The following is a 21,537-nucleotide window of genomic DNA, read 5'->3' on the forward strand; positions in this document are numbered from 1 at the left end:
TCCTAAAAAAAATTGTGTTGATTTGATTTAGCACGAAATATATAATTCAAAACAAGTCTTAGATATTTATGTGATAGTAAATCAATTTATAAAGTTAAATTATTTTTAAATATAAAAATATGTCAATTTTTTTGGAAACAAACTAATACAGAAAGTAAGACAATCTTTTTTGGTAGAAGGGAGTATACTTCTACAAGTTCATGGACCAGTATGGCATGCTTTTTAAGATGTTTTAATATCAACATTCATCAAAGACTTCAATATACACATACAATTCTGCACGTTCATGTACCAGCCTGGCACATTAATTCAATATAATTATAATAGAACTACTTGGGTAATTTGGAGTTGATGATGACTCAGTCAAAGTCAATGTTATTATGATAGAACCACTTGGCTTTGATATGCAAGGCAACAATGGGCGAAGGTAAGGGAGATGAAAAACAGCACGAAAAGATTATGCAGGCAGCTCAAATACATTTAGTTGTTGCCACTCTAATAATGACAGTCACCTTCACAGCTGGATTCACATTGCCAGGAGGTTTTGAGAGCGATACCAATAGCCCTAATAAAGGGATGGCGATTCTATTAAGGAGAACAGCGTTTCGTGCATTTGTTGTTACGGATGCCATCGCCTTTACATCTTCAGCTGCTGCTGTTTTTACTTACTTCGCTATGGCAGCAAGTGTAATATCTGAACCAGAATTGAGGGTTGTGATGCGACTTTATAAGATCGCAGTTTTTTGCAGCTTTTGGCAATGTCAGCCGTTGTAATTGCATTTCTTACTGGTATGTATGCTACTTTAGCACATTCAGTTGGTCTTGCCGTTACTGTCTGTGTCATCAGTTGTACCTCTTTCATTATGTTCTTGTTGGTTACTTATGTTCTTGGAAGCAGGGGATAGAGTATATGTACTTGTGGGTTACTTATTGTATAATACTTTCATGGTTTTTATTTTAATAAATTAATGTAAGATGCCTTACTATAGAGTAAGTTACAAACGTGTGCACGTGGCTCTTCTATTAGTTTCTAACTTTTGTTTGAGTTGAAAGTGTTGGGTTTTGTGAGTGTGAATGGGAAATGAAGAGGTGTTTTTCTGAAAAGACACCAGGAGAAAAGATGTAATTTGAATAGCATTTTTTCACATATAGGTTGTGATTTTTCCGATAAGGCACAATAGTATCCGTTCACACTACCCTTTGTTGGCTATAAATTCAGAGGACTAGCCTGAGTTTTCTGCATCGAAAATTCTGCAATTATTCTACATATTTTCTTACAAACAAAATTGAGTCTTTGTGTGATTTGTCATTGTCGATTGAGTTTGACGAAGTCGTAGGCATTTGAGGTGCCATTAATCCTACGGCAAGTATATCCGTTCTATCCTGGGAGGAAGTAATCCAAAACCTCGAGTACAGTGAGAAATTAAACTCTTTAAGGACACAAATAAATTCTATGGGCTTGGATTTTTTACTTGAAGCTTCTGCTTTTCTATTTTTCAGTTTTATCGGTTTTCAATTTTACCTTTATGAACACAGGATACTAACAGAAAGAAAGCTGTCATTTTCCAGAACTTTTTTAGAATCTGTTAGATTTCAGGAATGTACTTGAACTTTTGGCTAAACATAGGTACATCTTGGGTTAATCCACCAAATTGTAAACTTGAAACCGTTTTTAGCAGCTTAAACTTTAAGAGTACAACCTCCCATATTATATTAGTACATCAATTGTGATTCAGAGACATCCTTGTTTGCATCAAGCAAAAAAACAAAAACAAATAAACAAAAAATTTGCAAAATGGAAATCTGTCTAGCTTGAAGCTTCACAGGATGTTTAAGTGAAAGTCCCGGTATGTGTGTGTGTATATATATATATAAGGAACTCCTCAAAGACATTCTAAGCCTAGAGTTACCGGCTTAATAAGATTAAATGTGGACTGAAACATATATACATCTATGTGCTGTCCTGACAATCACATAGATAAAGATAGAGACAGATCCAGGATTTAAACTTGATGCAATCAACCTCTAATATTTGTAGCACTGAACTTAGTATACTTGGGTTCAGAATATAATATAGGTTAAAAATTAGCAACTTATTGCATTTTTGGGGTTGAAAATGTTGGATTCAGTTGTTGGGGTTCACTTGACTGAGGTGTAGTTGTTGTGGTTGGTCATATTTTTCGGGTTGATAAACTCGGTTCAGATGAATCTCTAACTAATAAGCTGCATCCCTGCCCCTGGAGAAAGAGAAGTATGAAAAATTGAATTGTATGAACTGAATGAAATATTTGGGTACACAAAGTTGGCCTACATCGTGAAACGTTCAGTAAGTGTTCATTTTTCTTGAGGGAATTATATTACAAGGCATTGAAACTAATTAAGTGGTTCTGATTTGGACAGATTAATTCACTTTTTTTTTTTCTCACAGAGTAACATCTTATGAAACTCTTTGTTTCGTTTGAAGTATAAGAAAATTTAATCTCTACTAATGCAGTGTTTGGTGTGCGGTATTAAATTCCGGTATAGCTTACAGAAAATCTATGTCTCATTTTATACCGGATATAATGTGGGATAAGTGTGAATAAGAGCATCAAGAGCAAAAATGTCTTTAATTTAGGCAATCCACATCCAGTAATCCGTGTATATATTGTTGTTCCTTACATAGTAATCCCTGCATTATTATTTACTGTATGCTAATCCCTGCATTATTAGTCTCCACTTAGACAACCCTTGCAGTATAATCTCTGCATAACTAGACTATAAACCAAACGATCCTTGTAAACTGCAGATGAGAGATTCTAGCTATAAAGACCCCAGCAGATAAAGTGGTTTTGTTGCCTCTGCGAACTTTTCAGCCTTCCTGAGAAACAAATTAAACAAGGGATCCATGAAAAATCTGAAATTTACGCTGAACAAGAAAAAGAAAGTACATGCTACAGGAAAGAAATACAAAAGAAGAAGCTAGAGAGGGGACACCTGTCTATTTTTTGCTTGAGAGTGGTTGCTCTTGACTTTACAACACCTATTTCAGCACAAAATATAAGACATGTTAGGCTCAAGTCTGATCACAGTTGCAAAAAGAGAAACAAAGAAAGTTGCTCAACCCCCTTCCCCAACAACACACACAAAGAGAAAGTAAAATAACACACATATATATTAGTTTTTGGACACGTGCGTTGCACACATATATACTAGTTTTTGGACACGTGCGTTGCACACATATATACTAGTTTTTGGACACGTGTGTTACACATATATAGTGTGTCAATTATTAAAAACTTTTTAAAATGACATAAATATAACATATCTGTGATGATTAACACGAAATTTGAAGGCAAAAGATAACAAGCTTAAATTGATGCATAGTGAGTCTGTTCGGCTGACTTAATATATTGTTAAGCTCAAACTTATTAGATCTACTATTTCTTGGACACGTGTACAAGATTTTGCATAAACACACACAAGATTATTGGAATATGTTATCTAAACGTAACAAAAGACAAATTTTAAAAGTAAAAATTTCACAATACAAGATATTCCAATAGGAAAACAAAACCACCAGAAAGTATAATGAAATATTATTTTCATAAGAATAATGCATGTTAATTAAACCTGTCTATTTTAGCTAAATATTAAAGTGCAAAAAAGGAAAAGATACATCAATATTTAGAGGGGACAGGGAGAGGGAGGAGCCAGTGAAAACAGAGAAAATTGCTACACATATAATATATACCTCACCTAGATATCTATCTTAAATCTTCTCGAGAGTAATTAAGTTGGAAGGAATCAATATCGCTTGTCCATACCAATGTCTTATTCAAGATTCCTTTTTCCACCAATATCAATATATTGTAATGTTATCTTGAAGCGACTTCTTTTCATATGCCCCTATGATTCTGGCATTGCATAGCCACCAATGATATGTGCATAATAAAGAGTCGAAACAAAGCAGCAATTCTTTATAGCAGTTCCAGTTTGCTAGACATTTTATAGCAGTAGGATGTAATGTACCTTTAATAGATAGATTTAATTTGCATTTAATTTGTTAAATGATTTTAGTCTATGTTAAATTATTTAATGAAACTCTTCAAATTCTCTTGATTTTTACAGAAACGAAAAGAAAATAAATCATTAATATGAGTTAATTGGTTCATGTGCTGGTTTGAATGAGTAATTCATGAAATTGTTCAATGCAACTCTTTAAAATCTTCCGTTTTAATTCCAATGAAGAGATTGTTGATTAACGTAGGTTTATGAAATTGAACTTAATTATTACGTACTGTCTGATGGTTTTTTAATGAAAAGATAATTCAACAACTATATAATGGTATATCTCTTGGGTTTCTTCCGCTGATGTTGCATTCAGAGGCGGACCCACATGAAAGGGGATCTAGCTCGTCTCTATTACTTTTTCTCTTCATTTCATCAAGTACACATCTAAATGAGAGACGTGTGTTCTATTTAATTTTTAAAGACCAAAATTTTATTACACTAACAAGTATACTAATCATAATTAAGTCAATGATTTTGGAAAAGCACTCTCCAAATTTTCGTAAGAAAAAGACATTCCCCACAATTTTTGACACCCATTAATATCATTAATTACATCTTATAAAACAATAATTAAATGTCGTGAACCCATAATCAACAGAGTGAACCCGTTTTTTGTTCTTTTACTACAAGCTTTGTCATTTGCTTTTTAGGAGACAATTTGCTACGGTTTTGAAGAAGTAATATATGGTGATAATCTCTTGTTATTTTTTTTTTTTTACTCTTTCTTTTTTCTTTTTGTACTTTTACTTCTTGCTTTGCCTTTTTCTTTTTGTTAGATAATTCACTTTGATGTTGAACAAGCAATCTATGGTGATAATCTTTTCTTTTTTTCTCTCTTTCTTTTTTCTTTTTGTTATTTTATTACTGGCTTTGCCTTTTTCTTTTTGAGAGACTATTCACTTTGGTGTTAAAAAAAATAATCTATGGTGATAATCTCTTGTTTCTTTTTTCTCTTTCTTTTTTATTTTTATTCTTTTACTACTGACTTTGCCTTTTCTTTTTTGGGAGATAATTCACTTTGTTGTTGAAGAAGCAATTTATGGTGACAACCATTTTTTTTTTTTATTCTTTTTGTTATTTTACCACCCGCTTTGCTTTTTTCTTTTTGGGAGACAATTCACTTTAGTGTTGAAGAAGCAATCTATAGTGAACACCTTTTATTTTATTTTTTTCTCTTTCTTTTTTCTTTTTGCTCTTTTACTACTGGCTTTGCCTTTTTTCTTTTTGGGAGACAATTCACTTTGGTGTTGAAGAAGCAATCTATGGTGATAATCTTTTTTTTTTTTAATCTTTCCTTTTTCTTTTCTGTTTTTTTACTACTGGCTTTGCCTTTTTCTTTTTTCGGGAGACAAGTCACTTTGGTGCTGAAGAAGCAACCTATGGTGATAACCTCTTGTCTTTTTTCTTTTTCTCTTTCTTTTTTCTTTTTGTTCTTTTACTATTGGCTTTGCCTTTTTTCTTTTTGAGAGACAATTTACTTTGATGTAGAAGAAACAATCTATGGTTATAATTTCTTTTTGTTTGTCTTTCTTTTTTCTTATTGTTCTGTTACTACTGGCTTTGCCTTTTTTTTTTTTTGGGATACAATTCACTTTGGTGTTGAAGAAGCAATCTAAGGTGACAATTTCTTTTTCTTTTTTCTTTTTGTTATTTTACTACTTGCTTTGCTTTTTTCTTTTTAAGAGACAATTCACTTTGGTGTTTGAATAAAAATCTATGATGATAATCTCCTCTTCTTTTTTTCTCTTTCTTTTTTCTTTTTGTTCTTTACTACTGGCTTTGTTTTTTCTTTATAGGAGACAATTCACTTTAATATTGATGAAGTAATCTACAGTGGCAACCTCTATTTTTTTTTTCTATTTCTTTTTTTTTTTTTTGTTCTTTAACTGCTGGCTTTGTCTTTTGTCTTTTGTCTTTTTGGGAGACCATTCACTTTGGTGTTGAAGAAGAAATCTATGGTGATAATCTCTTCATTTTTTTTTTGTCTTTCTTTTTGTTCTTTTACTACTGACTTTGCCTCTTTTTTTTTTTTTTGGAGACAATCACTTTGGCTATGAAGAAGTAATCTATGGTGATAATCTCTTCTTTTTTTTTGTTTGTTCTTTTACTACTAGCTTTGCCTTTTTTCTTTTTTGGGGACAATTCACTTTATTGTAGAATAAGCAATCTATGGTGACAATCTCATTTTTTTTTCTCTCTCTCTCTCTCTTTGGTTCTTTTACGACTGACTTTGCCTTTTTCTTTTTCGGAGATAATTCACTTTAGTATTGAAGAAACAATCTATGGTGATAATCTTTTTTTTTTCTCTTTCTTTTTTCTTTTTGATCTTTTACAACAGACTTTGACTTTTTCTTTTTGCGACACAGTTCACTTTGGTGTTGAAAAAGCAATTCATGTTGATAATCTCTTGTTTGTTTTTCTTTGTTTTTTATTTTTGTTCTTTTATTACTGGCTTTGCCTTTTTCTTTTTGGAAGACAATTCACTTAGATGTTGAAGCACCAATCTATAGTGACAACCTCTTATTTTTTTTCTGTTTCTTTTTGTTCTTTTACTATTGACTTAGCCTTTTTCTTTTTGGGATACAATTCACTTTGGTATTGAAGAAACAATCTATAGTAATAATCTCTTTTTTATTTTTCTCTTTCTTATTTCATTTGGTTATTTTACAACTGGCTTTGTCTTTTACTTTTTGAGAGACAAATCACTTTTGTGTTTTGAATAAGTAATGTATGGTGATAATCATTTGTTTTTCTTTTCAGTTTTTTTTTTGTTTGATTTTTTTACTAGTGGCTTTGCCTTTTTCTTTTGGGAAACAATTCACTTTGGTGTTGAATAAGCAATTTATGGTGATAATCTCTTTTTTTCCCCTTTCTTTTTTTCTTTTTGCTCTTTTACTGTTAGCTTTGCTTTTTTCTTTTTAGGAGACAATTCATTTTGGTGTCGAAGAAGTAATCGATGGTGACAACCTCTTTTTTTTTCTATTTCTTTTTTCTTTTTGTTCTTTTACTACTGGCTTTGTCTTTTTTTTTTTGGAAGACAATTCACTTTGGTATTGAAAAAGCAAGCTATGTTGATAATCTTTTTTTTGTTTTGTTTTCTCTTTCTCTATTCTTTTTGTTTTTTACTACTGGCTTTGCTTTTTTCTTTTTGGAAGGCAAATCACTTTGGTATTGAAGAAGCAATCTATGGTGACAATCTCTTGTTTTTTTTCTCTCTTTCTTTTTTCTTTTTGTTCTTCTAATACTGGCTTTGCTTTGTTCTTTTTGATAGATAATTGACTTTGGTGTTGAAGAAGCAATCTATGGTGACAATCTCTTGTTTTTTTTTTCTCTTTCTTTTTCTTTTTGTTCTTCTAATACTGGCTTTGCTTTGTTCTTTTTGATAGATAATTGACTTTGGTGTTGAAGAAGCAATCTATGGTGACAATCTCTTGTTTTTTTTTTCTCTTTCTTTTTCTTTTTGTTCTTCTAATACTGGCTTTGCTTTGTTCTTTTTGATAGACAATTTACTTTGGTGTTGAAGAAGCAATCTATGGTGATAATCTCTTCTTCTTCTTTTTGTATATTTCTTTTCTCTTTTTGTTCTTTTACTACTAACTTTACGTTTTTTTTTTTGTTTCACTTTCTTTTTTGTTCTTTTACTACTGTCTTTGCCTTTTTCTTTTTGGAAGACAATTCACTTTGATGTTAAAGAAGCAATATATGGTGATAATATCTTTTTTTCTCTTTCTTTTTTCTTTTTCTTTCTTTTACTACTTGCTTTGCCTTTTTCATTTTGGGAGACAATTTACTTTGGTGTTGAAGAAGTAATCTACGGTGATAATCTCTTGTTTTTTTTTTTGTTCTCTTTCTTTTTTCTTTTTGTTATTTTACTACTAGCTTTTCTTTTTTCTTTTTGGGGGACAAATCACTATTTTGTTGAATAAGCAATCTATGGTGATAATATCTTCTTTTTTTCCTCTTTCTTTTTTCTTTTTGTTCTTTTACTATTAGCTTTGTCTTTTTCTTTTTGGGAGAAAATTTACTTTGGTGTTGAAGAAACAATCTATGGTGATAATATCTTTTTTTTCTCTTTCTTTTTTTTATTTGTTCTTTTACTACTGGCTTTGCCTTTTTCATCTTGGTAGACAATTATGTTGGTGTTGAAGAAGCAATCTATGGTGATAATCTTTGTTTTTTCCCTTTCTATTTTCTTTTTGATCTTTTATTACAGGTTTTGCCGTTTTCTTTTTAGGAGACAATTCACTTTGGTGTTGAGGAAGCAATCTACAGTGATAATCTTTACATTGTTTTCTCTCTTTCTTTTTTCTTTTTGTTCTTTTACTACAGAGTTCGCCTTTTTTTTTTGGGAGACAATCACTTTGGTGGTGAATAAATAATCTATTTTTTTTAGGAACCACTAAGCCACAGCTTAGTGTGATATATTTTATTTATGGTAAATAAAGACCAAAGTCTAAAAGTTCAGACACCAACAAAAGGACAGCAACAACAAAAAATAAACACCCTAAATCGATCCTCTTCTTCAGCTTGTCTTCAGTCAATCTTCACTAATCCACCAAGATCTGCCCCCATCGACGAAGAACAATACCAGCTTGTGAAGATTCAATGTTCAAAAATCAGCTACTTCAGCTCCTCTTCAATCTATCTTCTATTATACACAAAGATCCGTCCCCATCGATGAAGAAAGTATGATTTCCAGCTTGTCATTAGCTATTGCAGCTCCTCTTCAATCGATATTCAATTATACACCAAGATCCGTCCCCATCGATGAAGAAAATACGATTTCCAGATTTCTCTCACACCAGAAGGTAAAGAGGCTTTCCGATTTCAATCTTCTCTTGATTCATATCATAGATTAGACATGATTATCACCTAATCGGGTCCTTAAATAGAACCTCAATTTTAGCTCTGCTATGTCTTCATTCCTGTTCTATTACTATATACATCTGTTTGCATTGTGTTTTGGTGAATCCTAGATTTATGAATAATATCTCTACCGAAAAGACTGAAATATGTATTATCCCTCTCTGTAGCTAACTGAAACTGTTAACTTTGTCTAAAAAAGCACTTATCAGCCTTTGGTTGACCCCAAATATATGCCCCTCAAGCTCTCACCAGGGACTTGGTTAACAACCACCAGGAGTATGCCTCCAGGCTCTCAGATGAACTAATTCTAGACAAAATTTATCAGTTACTGTACTAACCAGATGGAATCTCAAAAGTTCATAGGATCCCAAAATTGTTTCTCAATTCAACTTCATAACTTTCCTTTTGAAATTGATATGAGTTCTGCTCTTCAATTATTGTTAACTCTTCAACAGAATGAGCTTAAAAGCTAATACCATACCTTGGAGAGTTATCAATAGCTGAATTACATTATCACATCACATTCCACTGGGTCTTCCATTTCTTGAATTTCTGATTCTTAAGTTGGGTACCTGTTGCTTGTTTAGGTTGAGGATTTTTCTCCCTACACTAGGCAGTTCAAAAGAATTATAAAACTCTGATGTACCTGCAAAATCAAAAGCAATGTTAGATAAAAAATCAGCCAGCTTGTTTCCCTCCCTGAAAGTATGGTGAATAAATAATCTATGGTGGTAATCTCTTGTTTTTTTTTTGTCTTTTTCTTTTCTTTTTGTTCTCTTACTACTGGCTTTGCCTTTTTTCTTCTTGGGAGACAATTCACCTTTTGTAGAATAAGCAATCTATGGTGGTAATCTTTTGTTTTTTTTTCTCTCTTTTTTTTTATTCTTTTACTACTGGCTTTGCCTTTTTCTTTTTGGGAGACAATTTACTTTGGTGTTGAAGAAGCAATCTATAGTTATAATCTCTTGTTTTATGGTTACAGTCTCTTGTTTTTTTTCTCTTTCTTTTTTCTTTTTGTTCTTTTACTACTGGCTTTGCCTTTTTCCTTTTTGGGAGACAATTCACTTTAATATTGAAAAATCAAGCTATGGTGATAATCTCTCTCTTTTTTTTTTTTTTTCTCTCTCTTTCTTTTTTCTTTTTGTTCCTTTACTGCTAATTTTTTCCTTCTCTTTTTTTTTTTTTTGGGGAGACAATCACTTTGGTGCTGAACAGTAACCTATGGTGATAATCTCTTGGTTTTTTTGTCTTTCTTTTTGTTCTTTTACTATTGACTTTGCCTTTTTCTTTTTCAGAGACAATTCACTTTAGTTTTGCAGAAGCAATCTATGGTGATAATTTTTTTTTTCTCTTTCTTTTTTCTTTTTGATCTTTTACTACGGGCTTTGCCTTTTTCTTTTTTGGAGACAGTTCACTTTGGTGTTGAAGAAGCAATCGATGGTGATAATCTCTTTTTTTTTTTCTCTTTCTTTTTTCTTTTTTATCTTTTACTACTGGCTTTGTTTTTTTCTTTTTGGTAGACAATTCAATTTGGTGTTGAAGAAGCAATCTATGGTGACAACCTCTTGTTTTTTTTTTCCTCTTTCTTTTTTCTTTTTGTTCTTTTACTACTGGCTTTGTCTTTTTCTTTTAGGGAGACAATTCACTTTGGTGTTGAAGAGGCAATCCATGGTGATAATCTCTTTTTTTTTTTTTCTTTCAATTTTATTTTTGATCTTTTACTACAAGCTTTGCTTTTTTCTTTTTAGGAGACAATTCACTTTGGTGTTGAAGAAGCAACCTATGGTGATAGTTGTTTTTTCTCTGTTTCTTTTTTTTATTATTATTCTTTTACTACTGGAATTGCCTTTTTCTTTATCGGGACAATTCACTTTGGTGTTGAAGAAGCAATTTATGGTGATAATCTCTTGTTTTTTTTCTCATTCTTTTTTATTTTTGTTCTTTTACTACTGGCTTTGTCTTTTTCTTCTTGGGAGACAAATCACTTTAGTGTTGAAGAATCAATTTATGGTGATAATCTCTTGTTTTTTTTTCTCTTTCTTTTTCATTTTGTTCTTTTACTACATGCATTGTCTTTTTCTTTTTGGAAGACAATTCACTTTGGTGTTGAAGAAGTAATCTATGGTGATAATCTCTTTTTTTTTTCTCTTTCTTTAATCTTTTTGTTATTTTACTACTGGCTTTGCCTTTTTTTTTTTGGTAGATAATCCACTGTGTTGTTGAATAAGCAATCTATGGTGATAATATCTTTTTTTTTTCAAAATCTTTTATTTTTTCCTTTTTTTTTCTTTTTGTTCTTTTACTATTGGCTTTGCCTTGTTCTTTTTGGGAGACAATTCACTTTGTTGTAGAATAAACAATCTTTTGTGATAATCTCTAGTTTGTTCTATCTCCTTTTTTCTTTTTGTCCTTTTATTGCTGGCTTTGTCTTTTTCTTTTTGAAAGACAATTCACTTTGGTGTTGAAGAAGCAATCTATAGTGATAATTTTTTTTTCTCTTTCTTTTTTCATTTTGTTATTTTACTTCTGGCTTTGCCTTTTTATTTTTGGGAGACAAATCACTTTGGTGTTGTAGAAGCAATCTATGGTGACAAGCTCTTTTTTTTTCCTCTTTCTTTTTTCATTTTGTTCTTTTACTACTGGATTTGCCTTTTTCCTTTATGGGAGACAATTCACTTTGATGTTGAAGAAGCAACCTATGGTGATAATATCCATTTTTTTTGTCTTTATTTTTTATTTTTTTTCTTTTACTGCTGGCTTTGTCCTTTTCTTTTTGGGAGACAAATCACTTTGGTGTTGAAGAATCAATATATGTGATAATATCTTGTTTTTTTTGTTTTCTTTCTTTTTTCTTTTTGTTATTTTACTACTGGCTTTTCCTTTTTCTTTTTGGGAGACAAATCACTGTGTTGTTAAATAAGCAATCTAAGATGATAATATCTTTTTTTCCTCTTTCTTTTTTCTTTTTGTTCTTTTACTATTGGCTTTGCTTTTTTCTTTTTGGGAGACAATTCACTTTGGTGTAGAATAAGCAATCTATGGTGATAATATCTTGTTTGTTCTATCTCTTTGTTTTTTCTATTTGTTCTTTTACTACTGACTTTGCCTTTTTCTTTTTGGAAGACAATTCACTTTGGTGTTAAAGAAGCAATCTATGGTGATAATTTTTTTTATTTTTCTTTCTTTTTTCATTTTGTTATTTTACTGTTGGCTTTGCCTTTTTCTTTTTGGGAGACAAATCACTTTGGTGTTGCAGAAGCAATCTATGGTGATAATCTCTTGTTTTTCTCTCTTTCTTTTTTCTTTTTGTTCTTTTACTAGGCTTTGCCTTTTTGTTTTTTTGTAGACAATTCACTTTGGTGTTGAAGAAGCAATCTATGGTAACAATCTCTTGTTTTTTTTTTTTTTTTTTCTCTTTCTTTTTTCTTTTTGTTCTTTTACTACTGGTTTTGCCTTTTTCTTTTAGGGAGACAATTCACTTTGGTGTTGGAGAAGCAATCTATGGTAACAATATTTTTTTTTTCAATCATTTTTTTCTCTTTCTTTTTTCTTTTTGTTCTTTTACTACTGGCTTTGTCTTTTTCTTTTTTGGAGACAATTACTTTGGTGTTGAAGAAGAAATCTATGATGACAATCTTTTTTTTTTTTTCTCTCTCTCTTTTAGTACTAGCTTTGCCTTTTTTTTTTTTTGGAGACAATTCACTTTGATGTTGAAGAAGCAATCTATGCTGATAATCTTTTTTTTTCTCTTTCTTTTTTCTTTTTGTTCTTTTACTACTAGCTTTGCCTTTTCATTTTTGGGAGACAATTTACGTTGGTGTTGAAGAAGTAACCTATGGTAATACTCTTTTGTTTCTCTCTCTTTATTTTTTTCTTTCTTGTTCTTTTTTTAAACTATGCCCTTCATTAGCTGTTGCATGCTGGGGATGCAGCTTTTAGGTAGCGTGTTCATTTGAATTTAGTGTTGTCCGTGCATAATTAAAATTACGTGTATGAATCTACTAAAATGCAATTTAGAGTACATTATGTATGATGGATTCAATGCTAAAAACTTTAAAAATTGAACTCATAGATCTAAAATCTCAAATACACCTCTTGCTATGTGAAGCACACGTTATATTTTCTTGTTATTGAAGGCATAAAAAGATGTAGAGGCCGATCCAACATTTGAAATATATAGGTTATGAATTCTAGCCCCTTCGAACTATTGAGTTCCAAATTAGTTTGCGCGTAGTACATGCCTTTTTTAAGACAAATACAAACTAGGACCGAATTACTAACTTATGCCAAATTCGTACTTCAACGCTACCTCCGCCTCCAACAAAATGGAGTAATCTTAAGGCCATATAGGACTTCCACATGGAGGACTGTGTTCAGTGGCCGACCCTGGATTCAATGGGCCTGTGTTCTCACTTTAAAATCAACAAAAAATATATTGCTTTGAGTAGAATCCAAACTCAGCTCCTCCCTGACTTAGCCTAAAAACTACCACTTTTTAACCAGACTACCAAGATCTTTCATTGTTTCCTGGGTGCTATTTATTATTTTATTCTAAAATTTCAATATTTTCTATAAGTCTACATAAAGTATCCGCCACGATTGATGGGTGCTCGAGCATCAAATATTACTACATGGGTCCACCTGACTGTGTTGACCACTCTACCTCCGCCTTTGGCTATTTTTATTTTTTTTGGATTTCGGTATTTGTCCAAATCTATTATTTTCTTTTTCCGAACTGCTTTGAAATGCCTTTCCTTGAGCCGAGGGTCTTTCAGAAACAACATCTCTACTTTCCAAGATAGGGGTAAGGTCTGCGTGCACACTATCCTTCCTGGATTCCACGTAAGAGATTACACTGGGTATGTTATTGTTTTTGGGCATTTGTCAAAAATCTCCCAAAATTATGATCTTGTGAGTATTTTGCTTTCTCTGGATGAAACATTATATAGAAAATCTAATTAGATTCTTGATGAACCGTGAAGAAAGGGATTTGGTGCTTGCCTTGATAAGAAGATAAGGATTTTTTGGGGTTTTGCTAATTTTCGCGTATCTCTTTAATTTCTTTTAGTGAAACTATATATTAGTTACAATTGAAAGAATATCAATGTGGATAACAACAATTGTTTATGAAACTGATGCAAAGCTTACTGACCCAAATTAACAACATATGAAACTTACCGAAATAGGAAAATTACGGCCAGATTTTATTCGGTCATGTAGTTTATAAAATATGTGCAGTGTATAGATAACATATATTTTATACTACGAGTGTACAGGGACCGAGTTGATATGAGTTTTTCAAAAACCAAACAAAATCAATTATGTCAGATTTTTAAATCGATAAACCAAAACAAACCAATACTATAATTTTCAAGTAAATCACACAAAATAATTTTTACTTCAAATATTTCTTTAGTTCTAGTGAGATGCAACTATACATCTAAGAAATAACAAAAATGTGAAATGAGTGATGACATTATAATAAAATATTCAACAAAAAAGACAATGAAATAGCATAAAATAAATATTGCTAAGTAATAAGGCACAATGAAAATGATTATCATCTAAAAATACTAAGTCATGCTAAAATAAGTACGAATAATAAGTATTAATTACATGACAAAGAAAAAAATTAAGTTATTTATTTTATTGCCTAAATTGACAATGCAAAACTGAAGAATATATATTCAACATTATTATCATTCTTAGTGTTAGGATTGAATTACTTTTGTTATAAGCATTTATATTGATTTGGTTTTAGTATGAATTTTATTTGAGTTACTAACATCAATGGGCAATAAAACTTATTGGAACATTTAAAATTCTATGTCCAAGTTTGAAATAATACGTTAAAAGACAAAAACTATGAGAAAACTTAAGAAATATATATAAATTACATTATAAGTAAATCTTATATGTATAAATATATTAAAAATTTGTATACATGTACAATTTAGTTCGGTTCGGTTTGATTTTTTTTTTTTTTGACTTTTTTTTTGGTTAAAACCAAAGCAAAACAATTATGGCTGATTTATTTTTTCCTATACCAAACTAAGTCAACTAGTCAGATTTGTTTCTCGGTTTGATTCGGATTATCGGTTTGGTACGGTTTGTCGATTTTTTTTGTATATCCCACACGTTATACTAAATATACATATACTATACATATACTATACATACGTATAATGTAACATACATATCTATGCATTACTTTTATATATAAGCAAGAATGAACCCTCAAAGGATCATTTTTGTAATTTTCTAGAGTTACCTTTTGAAGTGACATGTGTTGTTGATTTGGTCTTCAACTTTAAAATTTTGTCTTATTCCTCTTGCCCTTAATTTAGTTTAATATTATATTAATTGTCATCACATAATTTGGTAAATAAAAATACTTTTGAGATATTTTGCAAGACCCTAATTCAATACCCACCCTCCCCCCCCCCCCCCCCCCCCGACACCTGCTTTTTTGCGTTGAATATACTGATGTTTAGTCACTAATTTTCTACGTGGTAAACAAATATGTGATGTTTGTATTATTTTATTTACAAGCTTTTGTCAACAAAAAAAGTAATCTTAAAAAAATATAATGATTAAAGTAGGAGTGCAACCATTCAAGAAATAAAATAACTACTAATTCATATATTTTTTTGTGTAGTTTTCAAATATATAAATTTTATTTTAATAATTCAAAATACTATAAGTCCACATAGTTAGTAATTAAAAATATTTTTTTTAAAAATAGAAAAATATAATAAAAGAAAATCCGTTTGACTACCCAAATAGTAATACCTGCACATAATGAGGTGGAAGGAATCAAGAAACATATTACACTATACCATAATAAATCTACAAAGATATATTAGCTATTGTGCATATTCATTGCTTAATGCTTCCGTCTTCTGAGATGGGTATCACTAGCATAGAAATTTAGAAGTATATTTATAGATCTTAGTCTCCTATGTTAAGCTCAAACACTATATATTCCACTAACAATATTCCTTGTAGCACTCCTCTATAGAGTTCAGAATTTTACATTGCTATAATTTGTTGAGTTCTTATATGGCGAGCTTGCTATTGAAAGTAGTGTTTTTAGGATAGCTAATAAAATCAATGAATATAATTTTGTGTTGTTTACTAATTTGAGCTTAAAATCAATCATCGTATTTGTTCTTTCTCCTTGGAATGTTTTGGAAAAAGAGTGAATTGGTCTATTTAATGTTGAATTTCAACAATAGATATTGAAATACCTAGTGATATAAAAAAAAATAAAGAAGAAATTCATTTGCAAACAAATGATTAGTTTCGTCAATAGAATGTTGCTTTGTAATGCAGTAGTTCATTTCTCATTAATTATAACGTCACTTATCCACTATTAATAAGTCATAGTTTCTTTATTTATTTGAGGTTGTTTCTTGAACACTCAAATATCTTTTTGCAATAATTGGTTAGTCAAAATTGTTTTAATTCAAAAAAATTAAGTGAAATTAATTCAAAATATGATAAAGTTCAATTTGAAATATTTAAGACAGTATATTCTCAAAAGCATTTAATGAAATAAAAAAGAGAAGAGATCTTATATCATGAATTTATTTAAAAATAAATAAAAATTCTTATTTTAACTTTTATATTATGATTTAGTTTCCAGGAGTTCTAGAAAATGTCGAACTACTCCCCATTAACTTAATGTCACAAAGAAAAAATAAAAGGTAATTTTAAATTATTTTCAATGTTAGTATTGGGCCGGGCTTAGCATGGGCCTAGTGACACTAGTATAATATAATGTAATATACATATCTATACATACATACAATGTAACATATATATATATATATATATATATATATATATATATATATATATATATATACACATATAATATACATACCTATACACAACATATACAGCTGAAGTGTATAGGTTGTGTACACTCCGGCCATGTTTAGTAAACTAGATGGCCGAAGAGTACATTTATGTAAATTTCCCAGTGCAACTGTCCTATTCCTACCATGGGAATATCTATCTTTTTTTTTTACTTTATATCTATAGTTTAGGATATAAAAGCAGACGGTCTCGTATATGAAGAAAGAGATTGTTGACGTTAGTAGACTAATCTATTCATTGGTAGGGCATTTCTTCCTGTGACCGCCTTTCCTACCAAAAAGCTAACCCAACAAAATCCGGGTTTTTTCTAGACTAGACCTTCGGGATTTTTTTAGGGTTCATACATGCATTGATCCAGTCGAAGAACCTGCTCCAGAGCTATAGCGTAGCTTCTCGGGTTTAAAAAAACCAAACAATTTATTCTTTTTTTTTCTTTTTCTTTTTGGCTGTCATGATTTATCGCTGAGATTATATTAGCACTACAATACTACTAGTGTCATTGAACTAATCAAGGTAAATAATTTTATATCAACCCAAATTCGTTACAGATGAAACTTACCAAAATAATGGCATTTATTAGCAAACTGAAATAATAGCAGCAAATTTCCAACAACTTTACTTAACGGAATATTTTCTTCTTCTTTATTGTTGCGAGGCTCTGCTCTTCTTGTTTCTTTATGGATTTATCAGTCAGCCACGTAAATTGATACTAAAAACACACGTGTAATTTAAGAGTCAAACATTAAGCAGAAAAATAATAAGAGAAAATGACAATTGTCTCTTGTGTTTGAGGTTAGGCTCAAACAGTTCCTTAAGTATATACTCCCTCCGTTCACTTTTACTTGTCCAATATTTCAAAAAATAGATTTTTACTTTTACTTGTCACTTTTAACATATCAAGAGAAGACAATTTTATTTTGTCTGTTTTATCCATAGTATTAATTACTACTTCAAACCATTTTTCAAATCTAATAAAAATAGGCACTAATTAATATGGGCACATTGATGAATTATGCACTTCATTTATTATTTCTTAAACAACGTGAAAAGTTCAAAGTGAACAAGTAAAAGTGAACGGAGGGAATAATTAAAAGTTTTGATCCTTTGAATTTGCAAAATGTTAATACTTTTATTCTCCGTCAACTATTTGCCCAACTGTATTAGTTAGATTTGATGGTAGGGGTGTACATGGACCGGGCTAATTCGATTTTTTTAAATATCAAACCAAAGCTTCGAGTTTTTAAATTTATACACCAAACCAAATCAATAAACTTCGGGTTTTTCAACCTCGGGTTTTCTCGGGTTATTCGGTTTTCTCGGATTTTTCAGTTTTTTTTTCAGGAAAAGTATTCATACAAAACATATAACTTTTACTTCAAATATTTCTTTAGTCAATTAAGGTGTTTCTTAAGAAAATGACACAAAATGTGAGATGAGTGATCGCATAGTGTTAAAATATTCAACCAAAAAAGATAATAAAATCGGTTAAAATAAATATTACTAATTAATAAGTCATAAAGAGAAGGGGAGCCTTGGCGTAACTGGTAAAGTTGTTGCTATGTGACCAGGAGGTCACGGGTTCGAGCCGTGGAAACGGCCTCTTGCAGAAATGCAAGGTAAGGCTGCGTACAATAGACCCTTGTGGTCCGGCCCTTCCCCGAACCCCGCGCATAGCGGGAGCTTAGTGCACCGGGCTGCCCCCTAATAAGCCATAAAGAAAATGACCATAATATAAAAATATTAAGTCATGCTAAAAATAAGTATGGAAGAAAAAAAATTAAGTTATATATTTTCACTCTCTAAACGAATTATGCAAAACTAAATAATAGATGTCTAACATTATTGTCATTCCTAGTGGTAGAATTGAATTTCTTTTGTTAGCATTAGTGTTGAGTTTGTTTTGGTTTGGACTTTATTTGAATTACTAACATGCATGAGATATAAAACTTATTGACATTCAAAATTCTAAGTTCAAGTTCAAAATTCTATATTAAATTATTTAATGAAACTTTTCAAATTCTCTTGATTTTTACAGAAACGAAAAGAAAATTGATCATTAATACGAGTTAATTGGTTCATGTACTGGTTTGAATGAGTAATTCATGAAATTGTTCAATGCAACTCTTTAAAATCTTCCGTTTTAAATTCCAATGAAGAGATTGTTGATTAATGTAGTTTTTATGAAGGATTAAATTTTAATATTTTAACGGTGTTATAATTTCTCAATTTTACAATAATATTTGGTCTTTCAAGAACATATTTTATGAATGCTCATAGAAGGTAAAAAAAAAAAAAAAAAACTTGTGTTAACAACAAATTGATTTCAAAGTTCACTTATAAAAACTTAATTATTAAGTACTATCTGATGGTTTTTTTTTAATGAAAAGATAATTCAACAACTATATAATGGTATATCTCTTGGTGTTCTTCCGCAGATGTTGCATACTTGCAGTAACATGAGAAATGACATTTTCATTATTATTGCTATACTGATTGCTATTAATTTGAGTTCCACGTTTGCATTGACAAACGACATGTTCATTATTTTTGCTATACTAATTGCTATTAATTTTAAGTCCCACGTTTGCTTTTCACTAATCTGACTTTTTTTTTTATTATTATTATCTTCACTAGAATTTATATTTACCTTTTTGTACATAAGTGTTGATAAAATAGTACTTTATTGTAAGGGTAAAAATGTCGTTTAATGTTTTAATGGACATTTTGGTAATTTAAATTTTTAACTTAAGGTCTTCCCACTTTTAGAATAGTATGATGATGATATAATATGATGATTTAATGATTTCTTACTATATATATATACATGATCTAGGAAAAAGCTATTGGATTCATATGGTGAACCCATAACCAACACAGTGGATCCGCCCCCCTGTATGTTCTAATACTGTTATTGTCAATTTAATCAATTGTTGCATGTTGTTATTCTATTTTTCATGTTATCATATCATGCTTGACCAGGAGAGTTACCTGTTATTGCATGTCAATATAACCTGATAGCGTAAAAGTTCTTTACGACATAATATAAACTCTTTGTCAAGGAATAATATTTTCTGTTTCACGGGAAATATATCCCTTTCTGCTGGTCAGGGCAAAGAACAAATTCCTTTCTTTTGGTCAAAGGAAAACAATGGCGTTTAATTTCTCCTTTGGAGATTAATCAAGAAGAGTTTAATATAATTATCCTTTTCTATATAATGGTTTTGCAAGCACGGTTAATGTATTCGGGGCTAGCAAGACAATAGAGGTTAGATAGCTCTGATAGGAGGAAGAGGTAGGTTAGGTCACCTGTCCATAAAAAAGATCAATAGCCCTAATAAAGGGATGGCGTGGTTAGTTATTCGTCATAGACAAATGGGTGATCATGAAAGAAAGCAGTATGACTATATTATTAATCATGCAACTCAAATGCACCTAGTTGTGGCTACACTACTAGTGACGGTCACCTTTGCAGCCGGTTTCACATTGCCGGGAGGTTTTGAGAGCGACCTCGATAGCCCTAATAAAGGGATGGCGATTCTTACCAGGGACACAGCATTCCGTGCATTCGTTATTATCGATGCCATCGCTTTGTATGCTCCGCTGGCTCTGTGTTCAGCTACTTCATCATGGCATTGTATCAACCAACGACCAGTGAAGAGATGACAGTTCTGATAAACATTTATGTGGTTGCAATGACTTTGCAGTTTTTCTCAATGTCAGCAGTTGTAATTGCATTTATAACTGGTTTGTATGCTACTTTGGCACATTCAGCTGGTCTTGCTGTTACTGTTTGTGTCATCGGTTGCCTCTTTTTCCTAATTTACGTGTTAGTTTTCTATCTAATAATTCTAAGATGATTGAGTGAAGACATATGAGTATAAATTATAATGCATGTAGTGTTTCCTTATGTGTTGTATCTTGTGCTGTTTAGCATATTCAATGTAAACAATATTTTACATAATCAGGTAACCTTTATTTATTGTCGGATTAGTTTCAGCAAAATAAATGAGGGGTTTTGAGGCTCCTAAGCAGAAAGATAAAAAGAGAAACTGACAAAATAGTTCTTATGTTTGAGGTGAGGCTCAAATAGTTCCTTATAAGTATATAATTAACAGTTATGATCCTTTAAGTTTGAAAAAAGTTACTCTGTATGTTTCAATTTGTACATTCTACAAATATGTAGAATATACTAAAATGTCCCTTAATATTGTGGTCTAAAACATGTCATGTGAAAAGTTGAAAATAAAGAGTTGTCAAAAAATAAAAGATGCATTTTTTCAACGGGCTAAAAAGGGAAGACAAACAAATTGATACAAGTCGATTTGGTTCAGTTTTCTCAGTTTTTTTTTTTTTTTTTTCTGTTTAAAACCAAAATGGAACCAGATGTCGTCAATTTCTAAAATTAAAAAGCAAACCAAAAAAAATGTCGTTTTTTTCCGAAGGTTTGGCTTGGATTTTCATTGAACACCCCTAACTACAGATGTTTAATCAGAATGAGACCTACTTGAGGTGTTTAAATAGAAAATTGTGGCAACGTAGGTGTCTCCGTCTGTATTAAGCCTATATAGAATGATGACCGGTACATTCAATGAAACAATCAGTACGGCAAACAAGCTACTTTCATAATACTGAAAGATCCTTTGTCTATTAGCATACTCGTAACTTACGATATGGTGGTTCGAGTCATCCTGTGATTAGAGAACAACAAAGTCAATCCCTTGGGTGGGGGGGGGG

General features: G+C 30.9%; 1 protein-coding gene and 1 long non-coding RNA gene across 2 annotated transcripts; both read left to right on the plus strand.

Annotated features, from left to right (window-relative positions):
* The first annotated feature begins 221 nt into the window (after positions 1-221).
* Positions 222-1,008, plus strand: LOC132640037 (protein ACCELERATED CELL DEATH 6-like). Its single transcript, XM_060356446.1, has one exon. It carries the CDS (start codon positions 418-420, stop codon positions 772-774), a length of 357 nt encoding a protein of 118 aa, XP_060212429.1. The 5' UTR covers positions 222-417; the 3' UTR covers positions 775-1,008.
* Positions 1,009-4,362: 3,354 nt separating this feature from the next.
* Positions 4,363-20,782, plus strand: LOC132640038 (uncharacterized). The gene is made up of 2 exons (XR_009582145.1): positions 4,363-8,861; positions 19,637-20,782. It is a non-coding gene; the product is annotated as an uncharacterized LOC132640038 (long non-coding RNA).
* Positions 20,783-21,537: the final 755 nt, after the last annotated feature.

This window comes from Lycium barbarum, chromosome 5 (genome assembly GCF_019175385.1).
Source record: "Lycium barbarum isolate Lr01 chromosome 5, ASM1917538v2, whole genome shotgun sequence".
NCBI classification, from domain to species: Eukaryota; Viridiplantae; Streptophyta; class Magnoliopsida; order Solanales; family Solanaceae; genus Lycium; species Lycium barbarum.